Below are 18,947 nucleotides of genomic sequence, written 5' to 3' on the forward strand. Positions count from 1 at the left end.
CCAGATTTTCACTTCCCCATAACTCAGGCAATCTGCCAGGTTCTGTCTCCCCAGACTCGTGCTGCAGCCTGGAAACTCTCTCAAAGTAATTAAAAGCTAAGGCATTTGTAGAATTTTATTTGTTTCCCACCTTTCAGGGTCTCGAACTCATATTGTCTTACTCTTCCATATTTTTGTCCATTTTCTCCTCCACGTGGGAGAGAGAACCTGATGTTATTCCATCTTAGTCAGAAGCCAAATGCCTGGGAATAGGTATCTTTTCAGACTACCTGCCCAATTAGACACTTTGCCAGCACTAAGTAGCTAGCACGTATTTACTTGTTTTTCCTTTGCATCTGACAACTGTCAAGTGGGAACCCTGGGTTGCTGAGCTCTAACAAGTCAGTGAGGAGAGTCCAATATTTCTAATACAAGAAATAGGAGCTAAGTCAACACTTACAAAAGACTGACAACTAACCTTTTATGTATTCTATGATGCCTGTATTGTTTAAATTATTTTTATTTCCATTTCTCATTAACCCATTATAAGAGAAAAATATTTCTTCATGCATAGCACACTACTCACTAATCTCAAAGCAAAAAAAGATCTCTCCATAACAGAGATATGGCTATAATCACAAGTGACAAAATTTAGTATCACTAATACAAGGACAACATTATTGCTACATGGTGCCACAGCAAATACACAACATCACATGATAAAAATGTTTAACCAGGATCTAGTCAACCTCCCTTTTTTTTTAAAGATTGTATTTATTTCAGAGAGAGACACAGAGACAGTGAGAGAGAGCATGAACGGGAAGGAGAGGGAGAAGCAGACTCCCCACTGAGCACAGAGCCAGACGCAGGACTCGATCCCAGGAGAGTCAGGTTGTAAGACTGATCCCCTTGCAAATTGACATCCTAGAAGAAAGTCACCTTCTTACAGAGCTCGAAGGATACCAGCTACAGTTGAGTGTTCAGGGCAATTAATCCCGGTAAGGGCTGGAAGACCAGAACTAGAAGCCACTGGTCTGTTACATCACACAACTACAATCCAAAACTTCCACCCCAACCCGGGGTCACACCAAAAAAAAAAAAAAAAAAAAAAAGCTGGTACTCTCCCAAATGAAGAAAAGTGAGATGACAGAGGCTGAAGGCCGAGATTCCACCTTCACTGCCCAGGGGAAGGGCCAGAGTACATCTCGTGGGCTCTCCCATCCAGCCCCGGCAGCCCCGTGAGGCCGCCCTGACTGCAGGCAGTGTGGTACAGGGTGCCACAAATTTCCTATTTGAGAGGGTTTTGAAGGCTAAAAAAGCACTCTACATACTGTAAGGCAGCACTATGAAGATTCTAATACAATCTTTGTACTGGAGCTAGAATATAAGCTCAACAAAGTCAGGTGTCTTATTCTTTTCTAACATATCCCAAGTGCTTAGAATTGTGCCTGGTGCATGGGGGACACAAAGACATTTGTTGAATGAATAATGTGTATTCAATTTTACTCCTAAAACATGCATTATCAGAATTAAAACAAGAAATTGATCCTATGTGAGCTTTAAATTTGCTCATTAAGGCACATCCACAAATTCAAAGGCAATGTCTTAAAAAGGATTATTTTTTTCTTTCAAGATTTTATTTAAATTCTACTTAGTTAACACATAGTGTAGTATTAGTTTCAGGGGTAGAATTTAGTGATTCATCGGCTGTATACAGCACCAGTGCTCATCACAAGTGCCCTCCTTAATGCCCGTCACCTGTCTAGCCCATCCTCCCCACCAATCTCCCCGCCAGCAACCCTCAGTTTGTTCCCTACTGTTGGGAATCTCTTACGGTTTGCCTCCCTCTATTTTTATCTTATTTTTCCTTTTCTCCCCTGTGTTCATGTTTTGTTTCTTAAATTCCACATGAGTGAAATCACATGGCATTTGTTGGGGCACCTGGGCGGCTCTGTCGGTTAAGTGTCTGACTTCGGGTCAGGGCACAGTCTCGGCGTCCTGGGATCAAGCCCGTGCCTGCTCAACAGGGAGTCTGCTTGTCCCTTTCCGTGTGCCCCTCCCCCTGCTTATGCTCTTTCTCTCTCAAATAAAACCTTTTTTAAAAAAACAGACCTCATATGGTATTTGTCTTTCTCTGACTTATTTCACTTAGCATAATACACTGTAGCTCCATCCACGTCGTTGCAAATAGTAAGATTTCATTCTTTCTGATGGCTGAGTAATATCCCATTGTATATATACCACATCTTCTTTATCCATTCATCAGTCGACGGACATTTGGGTTCTCACCATGTTTTGGCTATTGTGGACATTGCTGCTATAAACACTGGGGTGCATGTGCCCCTTCGAATCAGCATTTTTGTATCCTTTAGAGAAATACCTAGTAGTACAATCGCTGGATCACGGGGTAGTTCTATTTTTAACGTCCTGAGGAACCTCCACACTGTTTTCAGAGCGGCCGCACCAGTTTGCATTCCCACCAACAGTGCGAGAGGGTTCCCCTTTCTCTGCATCCTTGCTAACACCTGTTGTTCCCTCTGTTGTTCTGACAGGTGTGAGCTGGTATCTCATTGTGGTTTTGATTTGTACTTCCCTGATGATGAGTAATGTTGAGCATTTTTTCATGTGTCTGTAAACCATTTGTATGTCTTCTTTGCAGAAATGTCTATATTCATGTTTTCTGCCCATTTCTTAATTGGATTTTTTATTTTTTGATTGCTGAGTTTGATTAAAGTTCTTTACAGATTTTGGATACTAGCCAGAAGGCAGGCTTATTTTAAACAAAAAAATATCTTCCTGATCTTCTTTTAAATATAAGGAACTTAAATTTAGACTGACTTAATCTTTTTAATTTGTAACTCAAGTTACAACTTCCTACCACTGAAGAAAAGCTCACCTTTAAAGCTTACTTTAAAACACTCAATATCCTAAATCTGCCCTTTAAATCTGTTTGCTTCAATCTAATAAAATGCTTTCAGATTTTACATTAAGGCTGATTCCTAAATTATGATAGACATGAAAAAGTTTAGAAGTATGTTTAGAACACTTTACATTTAAAAAAATGTAAAAAAAAGCTCATTATTTTTGACGATGACTCTTAAAATGAAAGTCAATTACCTTGCACAACCAAATGCCATGAGTCGATACTTGTTATTTACTGCTACACAAGTTCCATCAACAACATCTTGTGGCCAAACTCCATGAAGCTGCTATAATAAAGAAAAGTAATGAAGGTTTTTAAAGTGCGGTCCAAATATACTGTAATCAGTATAATTCTCCTTCAATAAACATACAGTTTCATTCAACAAATATTCAATAAATGAAATTATTAAGCTTATATGTTATTTTATTTTGACTACAGAAAACAACAGATTCAGCTCCACTGTTTTTATTTGTCAAATCAAGGATGTCTTAGATTATAAATTCTAAGACAAAGGTCATCATGACTATTAGTTTAATAAGCACAAAAACACAGTACACTACAATATAGAACTATTTTTCGATGACTGCAACAGTAAACACTACAAGATCCAATTACAGCTCTGTTTAAAATACTAAAGATTTTATTTAATTCCCAAATGAGCTATATAATCAATTATCTAAACATGACATATTTGCTTCCTTTTTTGTAGGAATTTTATTTTTTAATTTTAATAATAGAACTAAAAACTATTTTAGATGACAAAATGTGGTAAAGATAGCACTGAGTATTATTTCCCTGGACCACTGCTTAGATTAAAATTAACTGATTTCTGTAACAACTATTTTCCAGGTGCCCACTATTCATCCAGCACTGCTCTAGGTGCTGAGAATGCGGCAAATATTCAAAAACACCAAAATCCTTGCCTGTATCCTTGCCTTCTATTTGTTAGGAGGCTGTCAAGTTAAAAAAAAAAAATTTGTACAGTACACTGGAGATTGGTAAATACTATAGAAAAAATTAATAAAGCAATTATAAGAAACAGTATGGGAGAAGGATACAATATTAAACAGTTCCCCCCATGCAGGTACATTTTGAGGAAAGTACTCAAGGAGATGTAACAAGTACAAAGGCCCTACTGTAGTAACACTTAAGCACGTTCTGAGTACATCAAAGAAGCCTATGCAGATGGAGTGGAACGCAAGGACGGAAGGAGGAGTCGTAGTAGATGAGGTCACAGATGTAAAAGGAGGCCAAACTTATAGGGCTTTGAAAGCCACTATAAAAACTTCTTTGGCTTTTTCTCTAATTTATATATAGGGAGTCACTGGAGTATCTTTAATTTTTAAAAAGTTTTCCATTATGAATAATAATATATTAGAGAATACAAAAAAACAAGATTGTAAATCTCAATAATATCACAAAGTAAACACGTGTGGAATTAGCTAGTACTCAGGTCAAGAATTATCAGTATCTGAAAGCCCCCCAACAGTGTCCCTCCTAATCAATATACCCTCACCCTACCACAGAAGTAACCAATATCCAGACTGAATTGGTAATCACTTCCTTCTTTTCCTTTAGACCAAGAACATGCATCCATATTAACTCTAATTTAGAATGGTCTATGTGTTTATTTTTAATTTTACATAAAATAATGTCATAGCACATATTCTTTTGTGTCTAGGTGCTTTCACTCAGCACATCTGTGAGACCCATCCAAGTCACCACATACAGCCCTGCTGGTTCATGCTCACTGTAGCCTCACATACTGGGCTTATTAGCTCACTGGGCCTCCGCCTCCCTTGCCTGGTGATTCTTTGCGGTCTTGTTAGCTCTCCGGAGCCTTCAGGCACATTTAAAATTTTTTTTCTCCAGCTTTTCTAGTTGTCTTAAGTAGGTTTTGTCCTAATTATCTACTGCTACTAGATGGTTCTGAGAAGAGGAGTGGCATAATCTGACATATTTTAATACATCTGTTAAATGCATCAAAAATGCCAAACAGAATTTTTACAAATCACTTAAATAATGTCTACTATAAATATGTCATTAGTTTAGGGGCGCCTGGGTGGCTCAGTCGGTTAAGCAGCTGCCTTCGGCTCAGGTCATGATCCCAAGGTCCTGGGATCGAGCCCCGCATCAGGCTCCCTGCTCGGCGGAGAGCCTGCTTCTCCCTCTCCCTCTGTCTGCCACCCTGCCTACTTGTGCTATCTCTGTTAAATAAATAAATAAAGATCTTAAAAAAAAAAAATATGTCATTAGTTTATTTTCCCATTACCAGTAATATACATATATATTCTCGTAATTTGTATTTTCTAACTTATTTAATAATGTTCATCTGCTTTTCATTATTTTTTAGATTCTTAATTTACTGGAAAATTTTCTTTAACCAAATACTAATAAAAAATGATAAAAGCTATGCGGTGCCTGGGTAGCTGTCGGTTAAGTGACTGCCTTCGGCTCAGGTCATGATCCCAGGGACCTCGGATGGAGTTCCGTATTGGCCTCCTTGCTCAGCAGGGAGCCTGCTTCTCCCTCCAACTGCAGCTCCCCCTGTTCGTGCGCGTTCTCTCTGACAAATAAAATCTTTTTTAAAAAATTACAAAAGCTGATACTCATAAACGAATCACTTTTTCAGCCCTCGGATTTTTGTTTTCAATAAAAACATTTAAATCCCAAACATAATTACAAATATACCTTGTTAAAAATTAAATTCCTCAAAAGCTTATTTGTATTCTTATATATTGACATGTTACCACAAATGTACTATTTAATACTCTACTATGTGAATAAAGATGATAATGAAAAACAGTGTTAGGAATATTAAAGCTGACACTATGCAGAAAGCAATACGCCCTTAAAAACTTAAAATATGGGGTGCCTGGGTGGCTCAGCTGGTTAAGTGCCTGCCCTCAGCTTAGGTCATGATCTAGGGGTCTTGGGATTCCCTCTCCCTCTCCCCTCGCTTGTCTCTTTCTCTCTCAAATAAAATTTAACATTTTTTCCTTTAAGGATTTTATTTAGAGAGAGAGAGAGAGAGACACAGCGAGAGAGGGAACACAAGCAGGGGGAGTGGCAGAGGGAGAAGCAGGCTTCCCGCTGAGCAGGGAGCCCGACGCAGGCCTCGATCCCAGGACCCTGGGACCTTGACCTGAGCCGAAGGCAGACGCTTAACCCACTGAGCCACCCAGGCGCCCCTCAAAAAAAAAAACTTAAAATCTTTTCCAGTTAAAGACAGTAGACTGAATATGAATATTTAGCTTCTCTGACTCTTAAAGCCCCAACTTTTCAAACATATTTTCAACAGCATAAACTGACAAGGACAACGAATGGGACAGGAGGTAGTATCAGAAAATTGTAAAAAGCTAGGTAGCACATGGATGAGTAGAATCCTCAGTCTGCATTAAAGAATGTTGAGAAACAGCTAAATTTACATTGCAGGGTGCACAAAAGGCTTGAGGATTTAGATTTCTCAGAAAGGCTGGACTTAAAAGAGTACGAATTTTAGTCTTTTAAAGCCTATTTAAGCATCAGCTGGGTGTTCCCATATCTTCCCAATCTGAGCAGCTAAAAAATACCCCACCTTCACTCCAACAGAAAACTGGAGATTTTTGTTTGGAGAAAAACAAAATAAAAAACTTGGTGGTCTCTGGACCACACTGAGAACATAGATAAGTGAATTCGGACCCTCTAAAATTTAACACTTCCATAATTTAAAACCCAGAACACTGGGCCAGCCAGGTATATATTCTCTAGAAAGAACTGCAGGACTCTCTTCCAATGAACACTGGATACAGAAAGGAAATAATCTAGTTAGCTCACCCTATGGTGAAGATTAGGGTCAACCAAACCCAACAAAATCCACACAGCTTTCAGTGAATCCAAATTTTTACTTTGGGTCTCTGTCACAGAAACCAAATTCATATGTTAACTAATCATATATTAATTAACCATTAACTGTGAAAAGATCACATAAAACTAAAGGAAGGAAGGAAATCCTCAGGTGATGGATGAAGGAAACCCAAAAGTACAACTGTGTTAAAGGTACAATGAGCAAGCAGTCCAGTTTGGAGCAAGCCAGAAGGTTCCAAAAGAAATTTCTTCAAGATGAAACAAACAGAACGCCTAGTGTGTTCGAAAGAATTGAGAAGATATTTACACAAACCGCAGACAGTGTGGGGTTGAGTTAGTGGTAAAGTGGTAAAAAATAAACAAATGTAAAGAACAATTAGTAATTCCCAGTGGGAAGGGAAATGTGTAGGAAAGAAAAAATAATCAAAATATATCACATGGCTCAGGTACTAACAGGTACCTGATAAAGCAATAACAGGTACTAATACAGCATAACAATATAAACCATGATTAGTAATTAATCAAAATCACAGTAACTGTACTAGGAAGATGGGAAGAATATAAGAGTATGGTAGCAACAGGGAAGCAAATGGTCTCTTCCCACAGCGGGAAGTCAATAAAAAGCCTAAAAACTGAGAATCATAGGGGAAGGGAGGGAAAAATTAAACAAGACTAAACCCGAGAGGAAGACAAACCATAAGAGACTCTTAATCTCAGGAAACAAACTGAGGGTTGCTGGAGTGGTTGGGGGCGGGAGGGATGGGGTGGCTGGGTGATGGACACTGGGGAGGGTATGTGCTATGGTGAGCGCTGTGAATCGTGTAAGACCGATGAATCACAAACCTGTACCCCTGAAACAAATAATACATTATATGTTAATAAAAAAAATTAAAGAAAACACGGAGAGTACAAGATAAATAAAATAACCAGTAAAGAAAAACAAAGTGGATGCCTCTGAGAATGGAAACTGGGTGTGAAGACAGCAGGAAATAGGGCAGGGAACTATCATTTCTTTTCAACATATCTAACAGAATTGTCTACTTATATTATTTTTAAGTATTATATATATTAATTTGATTTTAAAAATTAGTTAACAATAACCCTAAAATCTTAAGGAAAGCAGGGGAGGGATTTAACAACAAAAACTAAAATTAATAAATGTAAAATAAAGAAAATAAACATTCCATAGTTAAAGTCTTACCTCTGCAGTAAATCTACTTGACACTGGTGTAATAAATCCAATTTTACCATCATTAAACACAACAGCAAACCCATCAAGTGTGGCACAGTATTCCATGTCTCTGATGTGCACATCTGTAAAACCCAGGAATGAACCTGCTGATGAAAACAAGTACATGAAATATGAATATAAATATAGTAAATAATGCCCTCACATTTTTGTTTACAAGCCCTGTAAGGACAGTTAATACGGCAAAAATAATGACCTAAGAACACCAAACAATTAAATCATTCCTTCCTACACACACACATTCCCCTTGTATAATGAATTCCCAAGTAGAAAAATCAATGTTCATCCATAGCAAATACCTAAGTAGATTATATCAAATATCAAACATCAGGTTCTACTCCATGCAGAAGGTATAACTACCTCTAGAAGACTGCAGATCTGCTGAAAAAGGTACTGTGCAAAGATTAATAGCTTTCCTTCCATTTGTCATTCCTTCCCAGTGAATAAGATGAAGAAGTCCATCAGAAGTAGCAACGAGGAGATCTTCGAGCACAGACTGCAAACTGTAGGGAAACAGGCAATTTAGAACCAATTATCTGTTAAGAGAGCATACTGGGAAAGCAATGAGTATGAATATAATTGCTCTGGAGAATATTCATAGAGAGAAGATCATGAACCGACTCACAGAACTGTCATTCATCTACAACTTAGCTATCTAGTAGGTTCATATAAGTATAATTTAATCTAGAATCAGAAATTCTGGAAAAAATAAAAGACTATGGGCAGCCATTGTCCCAAACTTGATCAACCAGTTTTCTAAAAACTAGAAACACTGAAACAGCAAATTCAAAGATGGAAGGAAAAATGAAAGCTGACAAGAAAGGAAAAAGGCAAAGAAACCATAAAAAGAACAACTTATGACAGGCTGACAATCTGGAGCCATAAAGCAGAGGTAAGAATCCTCTAGCCCTGGCCAACAGAACCTTCTGCAGTGATGGAAATGCTCTGTATCTATACTAGCAAGCACGGTAACCAGCAACCACACGTGGGGGCTGTACACGTGAAATATGGCTACCGTGACAAAAGAACTAATTCTTTTTTTTTTCTTAAGATTTTATTTATTTGACAGAGAGAGAGAGAGAGAGACAGCGAGAGAGGAAACACAAGCAGGGGGAGTGGGAGAGGGAGCAGCAGGCTTCCTGCCGAGCAGGGAGCCTGATGTGGGGCTCAATCCCAGGACCCTGGAGATCATGACCTGAGCCGAAGGCAGATGCTTGACCATCTGAGCCACCAAGGCGCCCCAAAAGAACTGAATTTTTAACTTTGTTTACTTTTAACTAATTTAAATTTAAGGAACTTCATTTGACTAGAGGCTATTTTATTGGCACACACAGTTCTAGACCCCAGTATTTCTAGAGCATCATTGAGCCTCACATTGTTCATTCACACAACAAGCATTTATAAAGCCCATGCTCTATGACAGGTAATATGATCTGCGTTAAAATCAGTAAATGATTTTTGAGATTGCGAGGTGAAAAAGTTTCTTCCTTCAGAAGACTGCTCAGTTGACTTGAGAAGTAATTATGGAGTAAGATCACAGCACTTAACCTATTTACAAAGAGATTTAACACACACTTACCTAATGGCAAATAAATGCTCACTTTGCTTACTCTTATGTGCCCAGCCCCTAAGGCAGCTTTGCTAGTTATATTTGGCACTAAATGCTTGTGGGAGGCAGCAGAAGGGACAAATGGAAAGAGGAAAGGGGAATCTATGAATGACAGTGTGAAGGTACCCGCACAGAGAAAGAAAAGGAGAACCAGGGACCAGTGGAAACTGCTCTATCAAGAAAGCCAAGGGAGTAAGATGGACTTAAGAGTACTCAAGAGTATCAAATGCTAGGAGCGCCTGGGTGGCTCAGTCAGTTAAGCGTCTGCCTTCGGCTCAGGTCATGATCCCAGGGTCCTGGGATCAAGCCCTGCGTTAGGCTCCCTGCTCAGTGGGGAGTCTGCTTCTCCCTCTGCCCCTCACCCCACTCGAGCTCCCTCAAATAAATAAAATCTTTAAAATATTTAAGAAAGTATCAAATGCTATAAAGAATTCAAAAAAGAATGAAAAATGTGGTGTCTATAATATATACTGTTATACACTATTAAGTTTTCTTTCATAGTTACAAGAGTATATTTCAGAAATATTTTAATCCATAATGGCAGGGGGGGGGAAGTTGTAATGTTTTAATTCTTAAAGTAAACCCTCAATCCTTTACAAGCTAAGTTCAATGACTCATCCCCCAAGGAGTTCAGACAATGAAGAACTGTGTTTTCTTCCCTACTATAAAAATATTAAAAATAGAATAATATGTCCCCTTACCCAGCTCCATTTCTTGAACTTCAGAGTATTTGTAATCAATTGAGTTTACGGAAGGTTCACCTCTGAAGTATTATTCTTCCCCTCCAAATTTACATTTTAGTGTAAAATTTATACGTAGCACGTAGTGAATAGAACATAAAAAAACTGTTTTGTATCTGCTGCTACATGTCAAGAGAAGCAGTTTACTGGAACAGCCCCCAGTTTACTAGGGATCTTCAGTCAGCAGGAGTCTGCCTAGGTTTTCTCCAACTATATCCCCCTCCCTGTTCCTAATTCCCTAGAAGAATCACCGCATATGACAGGAACAAGATCAAGGTCACCCTGCAGTAACTGAACTGCCTCCGAGGCAAAACTCAGTACTCTTCTGACAAAGTTAATAGAATTCAGAATCTCTACATTGTCACCTACAGTGCTATGAAAAAAATGACCAGATGTGTGAGGAAACAGGAAAATGGGACCCAGAGTCAAGAGAAAAATCTACCCACATAAACAGGCTCCGTCAACCTTGACGTTGGGATTAAAAGAATAATGACTTTAAAGTAACTATGATAAGCATGATAAAGAATCCACAGGAAAATATAAAATCCCCCTCATTCAACTGAAAGTAAACGAACTCATTAAAACAAAGGCTGATGTGAGTCGTTAAAATACTGAGTACTTCCATAAAGTTAGCAAACAGGCGTCAGTCCATGCCACACAAATACGTGCCCTCTGACTGCCAGTGTCACAAAGATCTAACAACTAAAGGATTAACTCTTGGCATAAGGGGTATCAGGATTCTGTACCAATATGACTGCTATCACATTTCTTTTCATGCTGCACTGGATTTTGAGTATTTTGAAAATCAACCCTGAGTATAAAAATACACAAAATATACATAAATATACTCTGAGTTATATCTTCAGAGAGCCTCTCCAATCACTGACTTTGTGGGCTTTTTAACAGATAACTGATATCCCAAAGGTGCCTCCCCCACCTAATTTAGGATCTCAGAAACATAATAGTAGGATCTTGAAAGCAGATTAGCATTTCTGATTAATCAAATATCCTTAATGGGAAATATCTAATTCATAATGACCAATTCTCAAATATGTAAATATATTTAATGGCCTAACAAATATTAAATACTATATACTACACAGGGCTTTCCTAAGTCCTGGGGAGGAAGATATGGAATAAACTGTGGTACTTACTAGTATTTATTATGTGGTATTAGAGAAACAGACTAAGAGTTTTAATTATAAATTACATTAGTACTTCTCACCTTTTAAACATTCTCAATCCTCAAATAGTGACAAATGTTGGATGCTTACCATTAATCCTATTCTTTCTTCAAGCAAAACCTAAAAGATGGCAAAAGTCTTGCCATATTATGTCTACAAGCAACAGTTTAACCATTATCTGTAATTCCGTATGACTTATATTTTTGGTTGTGGGCAGGAAAATAGTTGGTTATAAAGTCCAAATATCATGTCTTCTCCGTCAACGCAAGATCCCGCAGCTTATCTCCAATCACATTTCCAACAAGTATGCATTACAGGTGCTAATAATAATACTGCTCTAAAATGCAATTATTTTTCTCAAGTTCTGAGATAAATCTTAGAGATTTCCAGTCACCTAAACTTGTGTATTAAAAACTAGCACCTGACTAAAACAAACAAACCCACATTTGTACAAGATGTCAGGATTTCTTTTTTTAAAGCCTTTTTCTATCCCATCCCCATGAGCCCGACAGCTTGCCAGTGGGTAGAGGTAGAAAGCCATGCTTGCGCAGTGCCGTCCACAGACATTCCACATTCCTTATGTACCAAGTTACACTCTTGAATCTGTGCTGAAATTGCATCTGAGGTAGAGTAACTTTCCAACCAGAGCGATCGTAACTCGAACTCCAATCCTCTGTAACCCTGATCACATTGAAGCAAATAACATTCTTTTTCTTTGAAGGGAATACATAAAAAGATGGACTAAACAAGGCAAGAGCCAACCACTTGCATACAGTTTTGATATGCACCAGTATCTGTACTGTATTCTAACAAAAGAAATGGTGAAAAAAGGCTTTTATTAGAACTGGGAATCAGAATTTAAAAACATGGGTATTACATTCATACAGTTCAATATATTCATATACTACATCCATATAATTCAACATTTAATAAGACCACAAAAGTAAAAAGTCTTTTTCCCCAAACCTGTGGCCTAGCCACTTAGTTCTCATGCCGTTTCTTACACATTTTTCCAGAACAATATATATTCTTTTTTTTTCAAGATTTTATTTATTTATTTGAAAGAGAGAGAGAGAGAGAGAGAGAGAAACAGAGAGAGCGCGCACGCACAAGCAGGGGGAGTGGCAGGCAGAGGGAGATGCAGACTCCCCGCAAAGCAGGGTCCTGATGCAGGACTCGATCCCAGGACCCTGGGTTCATGACCCGAGCTGAAGGCAGTTGCCTAACCAACTGAGCCACCCAGGCACCCAGAACAATACATATTCTAACACTACCAGCTCCCTTTTAAAAAGGACTATCAGCATTATTATATAGAGTACAATTTGTTTTTTTCACCCAACAACATATTTGGGAAGTTTTGAGCCCCTGGGTAGCTCAATCGGTTGGCATCTAACTCTTGATTTTGGCTCAGGTCATGATCTCAATGTGGTTCGTTAGATCAAGCCCCACGGGGGCTCTGCACTGGGCATGGAGCCTGCTTAAGAATCTCTACCTCTCCCTCTGCCCCTCTACCCTCCTAAAAAAAAAAAAAAAGTACCCTCATTTTTTTTCTACAGATGCATGCTGTTCCCATTGTGTAGAAGTAAAGAAAATGTATTTAAACAGCTCCCTACCAATTGACATTTAGGTAGTTTTTGATCTTTTGTTACTGTAAACAATGAAAAACCCTATAAACATGTCATTTGAATTATTTGTAGGATTAATTCCTAGAAGAAAAAATGCTGGACAAAGACCATGGGCTTATGCAACTTTGACAGACCTTGCTTAATCAATTTCCAGAGACACTGTATAAATTTACACTCCCACCACCAATGTATAAAGTTCTCCTCATCCTGGTCTCCTCCCTAACAGTATGTTACCTAACTGTTCATATGTAGAAGTCATTTAATCTCCTAATAGAGATCTATCATGTAATGTATTAACTGGAATATAGAAAATGAAAACTGTTTATATTGTGTCCATTCGTTCTATTGTCTTTTTCTCGCTATAGGAAATCTTTATGTGTTGTGAAAATTGGCCTTTTGTGATGTTCACTGGAAGTATATTTCCTTATTTTCAGTTTGTGTTGTCTTTTATCATACTTATGGTGTTTTTTTCCCAGTTTCTTTTTTTTAACTTTTATATAATCTAATTTATCAATGTTTCCTTTCATAAGAACTTGCAGATATTTTGACAGGAATATTTTAATGACTCCTAACAAAATGAATTTTGAATTAGAATACCTCTTTTGCTAGTATTTATCGTTTTTTAAAAGCAAGTGTTATCAACAAAGATAAGAAATATTGGCCATTTTGATGCATAGAAGGCTGGAATATTACCATTGTAATTTCATAATTATATATGACTGGGCACAAAAACAGCAAAAGGTTCTTGGAGGTCCAATTTTAACTCTGGATTCAGTTAAAAAGAATTGTTAAAAAAGAAACAAAAAAAATACCTGTAGTAAAAAACTTCAAGTTAAAAAATACACTTTTTTTTTTAAAGATTTTATTTATTTATTTGAGAGAAAGAATGAGAGAGAGAGAGCGAGCGAGCGAGCGCGCATGAGAGGGGGTTGGGTCAGAGGGAGAAGCTGACTCCCTGCCAAGCAGGGAGCCCGATGCGGGACTCGATCCCGGGACTCCAGGATCATGACCTGAGCCGAAGGCAGTCGCTTAACCAACTGAGCCGCCCAGGCAGCCTAAAAAATACACTTTTAACAAGACCCACACATCATAGACAACTAAAATGTCAAATGCAAAGCAATTAAGGAAATAAAGCCGGGGGCGCCTGGGTGGTTCAGTCGTTAAGCGTTTGCCTTCAGCTCAGGTCATGATCCCAGGGTCCTGGGATCGAGCCCCACATCGGGCTCCCTGCTCGGCAGGAAGCCTGCTTCTCCCTCTCCCACTCCCCCTGCTTGTGTTCCCTCTCTTGCTCTCTATCAAATAAATATCTTTAAAAAAAAAAGAAAAGAAAAAAAGAAATAAAGCCAAAAAACAGATACACTTATTTTTTCTACCAATGGATATAAAATAATTTTTTGTATTTTGGTATTTCTGGCCTTCTTACCACAAAACCTTTATTCATACTGAGATCAGAAAGTTTAACTTTATTCCAAGTATTCACATTATTTCCCAAAATCTTTGAAGGTTTTGGAAACAAAGACACTTTCTCTTTTCCTCAACTTGCGTGATTTTTATCAGTATCATTTCAAGTAACATGCAATATGTTGTATCATTCAAACAATTTCAGATCTTACCAAAAACTATAAATATCTGAATAAAATTATGGTTGGTATAATCAATTTATAGGCTTTATTAAATAACTGAAGTATAATAATGTACCATGTAAGAATTAAGCATTTAAAGCTAAAAAAAATTACCCTCAGTGAAAAAAAATGAAATCAACTTTCCTACTGGCCATGTGATTAACCAACTATACTATATATTGTCATCACAAAATGCTAAATTTAATCAAAGTACTATACCTCATGATGGGTGCTTGCAAATCCAGTAGTTTCCTCATTTCTAAATTTAATGCTGGAGCACACTGTTCTTCCTTAAAATGGGGTGTTCCCTTCATTTGTGGACTTCCTCTAAAAAAAATCGCCAATACACAGGATTAAAGAGAAAGATACTGAATTCTCCACTTTGTGACTCATATATACCCAATCAGATAAAGTAAACATAATCAAACTTACAAATCAGGCATTAATCCTTAAGCTTCTCAAATGAAAAACAGACTTAAATTCCATTATAGCAGAGATACCAATTAGACAAACGAGTTTAACCAAGGTAACTTGTGTTGGGGAAGTGGGAGTAGAGAGAGAAGAGCAAAGAATCTTAGGGGGAAAAAAACAAAACAAATTCTCAAGAGAACCAACAGACATTTTTAAATGACTGATGGCCCTTTCCAAGGTGGGCAACTATGGAAGGTATATACCCTTCTACACAGGGCATGTCTGAAGTGATCCAAACCCTCCCCTCACCCTACCTTACACCTCATCCTTGATTCCCCTATCCTTCGGGTATGTATCAGAATTAAGGTCAATTCAGGGATGCAAAAGGAAATACTTCACATAAACCTTGGTAATAAATAGCAGAATGGCTAAATCTGGTAGCGCCCTCATATTAAATGACTAACCAAGAGTTTATTAGATCAATGGCAACATCACTGAGCCGCCACACACAACCCCTCCAAAGGATTATTCAATAGTTTTGGAGTCCATCTCTACATGGCATGGGACCATTCTTTCTCAGTATCTGTGCCGGGGTTTAACAGCTATCTGTCTCCTCTCATATTATCACCTATTACTTACTCGTGGCAACAATGAGCCTGACATTCCTCCCTCTCCAGTCACCTATACTATTAAACTTAAGTGTCAAGAGTCTAACATGTTCAACAGCTTTTAAGGTTCCTGGCTTTGTGAAAATTATTTTGATACTTGTCTGCTTACTTTCTGGTTTTAGATTATTTTCCATATAGAAGCTTGATGGTACTTCATCTTTTCTGCTACTGCCATGACCTGGAATATTTGACTCCTTCTGTACGCCCAAGTGGCGAAACTGGTTAAAGGTAAACTGCACAGGTTTATGTCCGACTAACACGCTTGCTGTGATGGCCGCTAAGGAGGACACCATGAGCTATTAGTTCACAGAACTCATATCTGGACTGCTAACCATACACACACACTATAATGAATTTCCCGAGACATTCTTCACGTACATCTAGTTTTAAAGTTATTTTTCAAAGTAATACATATACATAACTTAAACAGTCAAATAGTGCTAGAAAGCTCATGACAAAGGAAAAAACCACAAGTAGTCTTCTACTGGGACACAACCGGCTTCAGTTCTTCCACCTTCCCCTCCCTCTGTGTGCCCCACACGGTCTTGCACAGTGCCTTCACACTGCTTTAGCATCATTACTTAGATATTACCTACCAATTCCCCATTCTCATTCTCCTTTTTCCCCCATCCTCCTAACATAATTATACAAAAATGTTTGCACTAGGATGATTAAATAATTGTTACTTCAAGAAGTATTAAGTGATTAGGGGCACCTGGGTAGCTCAGTTAGGCATGTGACTCTTGGTTTTGGCTCAGGTCATGATCTCAGGGTCATGAGACTGAATCCCACGTCCAGCCCCACACTGGGTGTGGAACCTGCTTGAGATTCTCCCTCTCCCTCCACCCCTCCGCCCCACTTGTGCTCTGTCTCTCTCACTCCAATAAATAAATAAATACAAACATACATAAGTAAATAAATATTCAGTGATTACATTTATTTTCTCACATAACTTGTTAATTTTCCTGAAGTTGACTTTACTGCATGCTTTCATTTGCTTAGTTTTCTTTAAACTTATATCGAAGTCTTCTCAGACTCCTTAACAGCTCTGACAAAAACAATATATTATAATCTATGTGGTCAAACCTGTCACACAACCTATTATTTCCTTTTTCCCCCAGGCATCCCTCCGTGCTGTCCACTGCCCTACTAAGTCTAATGCACAGCTAGCATCCTGACATTTTCCTTTGCCATTCCTTTGCTTCTTTCCTATGGGCCTTTATTTTTAATTTTTTTATTCCTCTTACTTGGGTCACATATTATGGCTTCCTAGAAAGGTGTATGTGCTGTAAAGTTGTAACTCTCAAGTCTGGTATGTCTTTGACACCTGAATGAGTATTTGGGTATAAAATTTTAGGTTGCACATCCCAACACAAAATGATGCTTATGCAAAGCAATTTGTTACATCAAAAGATTTTACAAACAAAATATGCATCACAAGAAATATTATGCAGCCAAAAAAAAAAAAAAGGAAATGTGGAAGAACTCTTTCAACTCCTTGGAATGATCTCCAGGATCTCTTGTTGAGTGAAAAAAATTAAGGTGCACAATACTGTATATAACATGCTACATTTGTATGACAGGGAAAGAAACGCAAATGTTTAAATGCATGTGCTCATATAAAAATGAAAAGGATAGCCAAAACTAAAATGAAAATGGTTGTCTCTAGTGGAAGACATTACTGTAACAAAAGGGAAAGAAGCATCTCTTCTGTTTTTCCTGTATGGACTACATTTCAGGATAAACATCAAATAGATAATGAAAGAAAGTCCTTCTTTACATAATGACAGCTACAGAATGCAGAAGGAATGGTAGAAAAAAAATCACAATTTTGTTATCCCTATCAAAATAACAAACCCAGGGAATTAATAAAATGAATAAATGCACACAAAACCATTAGGTAAAAAGTAGAAACTTAAGACATATCCACCAAATGCAACAGAACCTGATTTGAACAAACCCATTCCTAAAAAGACAGTTTTGCATTAAAATGGAGAAAACAACACTAAGTATTTGATGATATTAATAAATTATTTTGTTAGATATAATAATATTGTAGCTTTGTTTCTTTAAAATGTCTACTTGTTACTGATAAAACTATTTAGGGCCGAAATGACACAGTATCTGAAATTTGCTTCAAAATAACAAAAGCATACATGCATAAGGAGAAACAGATACTGGTAACTTCTGAATGTGGGAGATGGGTTCAGGGTTTACCATTATACTGTTTTTCTCTCCTGTATGCTTGACGAATTCCTTAACAAAAGCTCAACCCAATGTATTTCTTTCAGCATTTTAAAGGCTTTCCACCAATGTCTTTTTTTTATGTTATGTTAGTCACCACACAGTACATCATTAGTTTTTGATGTAGTGTTCCATGATTCATTGTTTACGTATAATACCCATTGTGCTCCATTCAGTACGTGCCCTCTTTAATACCCATCACCAGGCTAACCCATCCCCCCACACCCCTCCCCCCCACCAGTATCTTTTAGACTCTAATGTGTGGCTTGAAGTTCAAGGACATTCTTATTCACAGATTATTTTTGATGTTTTTCCTATCTGGAAGTTTTTAGGATTGATGTTCCTTTGATTTCTAGAGAGTTCTAAAATTTCAGAACATACATTTTAATATGTGAACTTATCACTGTTTGCACAGAGCACCTGCAAGCTGGTCTTTAGTATGGGTCTGGGAAATTTACGTATTTGTTTCCTTAACATACTAATTCTACACTTCTGTCATCTCTTTCTGGAACTCCTACTAGAGATATTGTACCTCATATTAACCTCTAATTCTTCCCTTTTTTCTCTCTTACTGGTAGAGTTCCCCAACTGTTCCTGCCAATGCTTCACTGAACTTGAAATTTCACTTCTGTCCTTTCTTTCCAGGAACTTTCTCACCCGCTTCCCCTTTCTTCACACAGTACCATGTTTCCTCTTTTAGTTAAGCACCTGTCTGAGGTTGTGAATTATCATTCCCTCAAAGTGGCTTTGTTCCCTGAACTGTCTACTTCCTTTGAGCTTCCTTTTCCCTGTTGTGTGTCTCTTTTTTTACACTGGAAGCTTTCCTAAGATGACCAGCAATCAACCC

General features: G+C 37.9%; 1 protein-coding gene across 7 annotated transcripts in view; it reads right to left on the minus strand.

Annotated features, from left to right (window-relative positions):
• RIC1 (RIC1 partner of RAB6A GEF complex) overlaps positions 1–18,947 on the minus strand; it is a 167,533-nt gene that overhangs the window by 46,233 nt on the left and 102,353 nt on the right. For 6 of the 7 annotated variants that reach the window (XM_028117347.2, XM_028117345.2, XM_028117346.2 and 3 more), the window contains 4 exons: positions 14,997–15,104; positions 8,358–8,500; positions 7,950–8,086; positions 3,097–3,188 (listed from right to left, as the gene is read on the minus strand). In XM_028117347.2, the coding sequence (XP_027973148.1) occupies positions 3,097–3,188; positions 7,950–8,086; positions 8,358–8,500; positions 14,997–15,104 (480 nt within the window). The remainder of the gene's footprint in view (positions 1–3,096; positions 3,189–7,949; positions 8,087–8,357; positions 8,501–14,996; positions 15,105–18,947) is intronic. The other variant, XM_028117343.2, reaches the window with a different exon arrangement.

The sequence above is a fragment of the Eumetopias jubatus genome, unplaced genomic scaffold, assembly GCF_037043125.1.
Source record: "Eumetopias jubatus isolate StellerSeaLion01/CBP00866 unplaced genomic scaffold, mEumJub1_p1.0 scaffold_15, whole genome shotgun sequence".
NCBI lineage: Eukaryota > Metazoa > Chordata > Mammalia > Carnivora > Otariidae > Eumetopias > Eumetopias jubatus.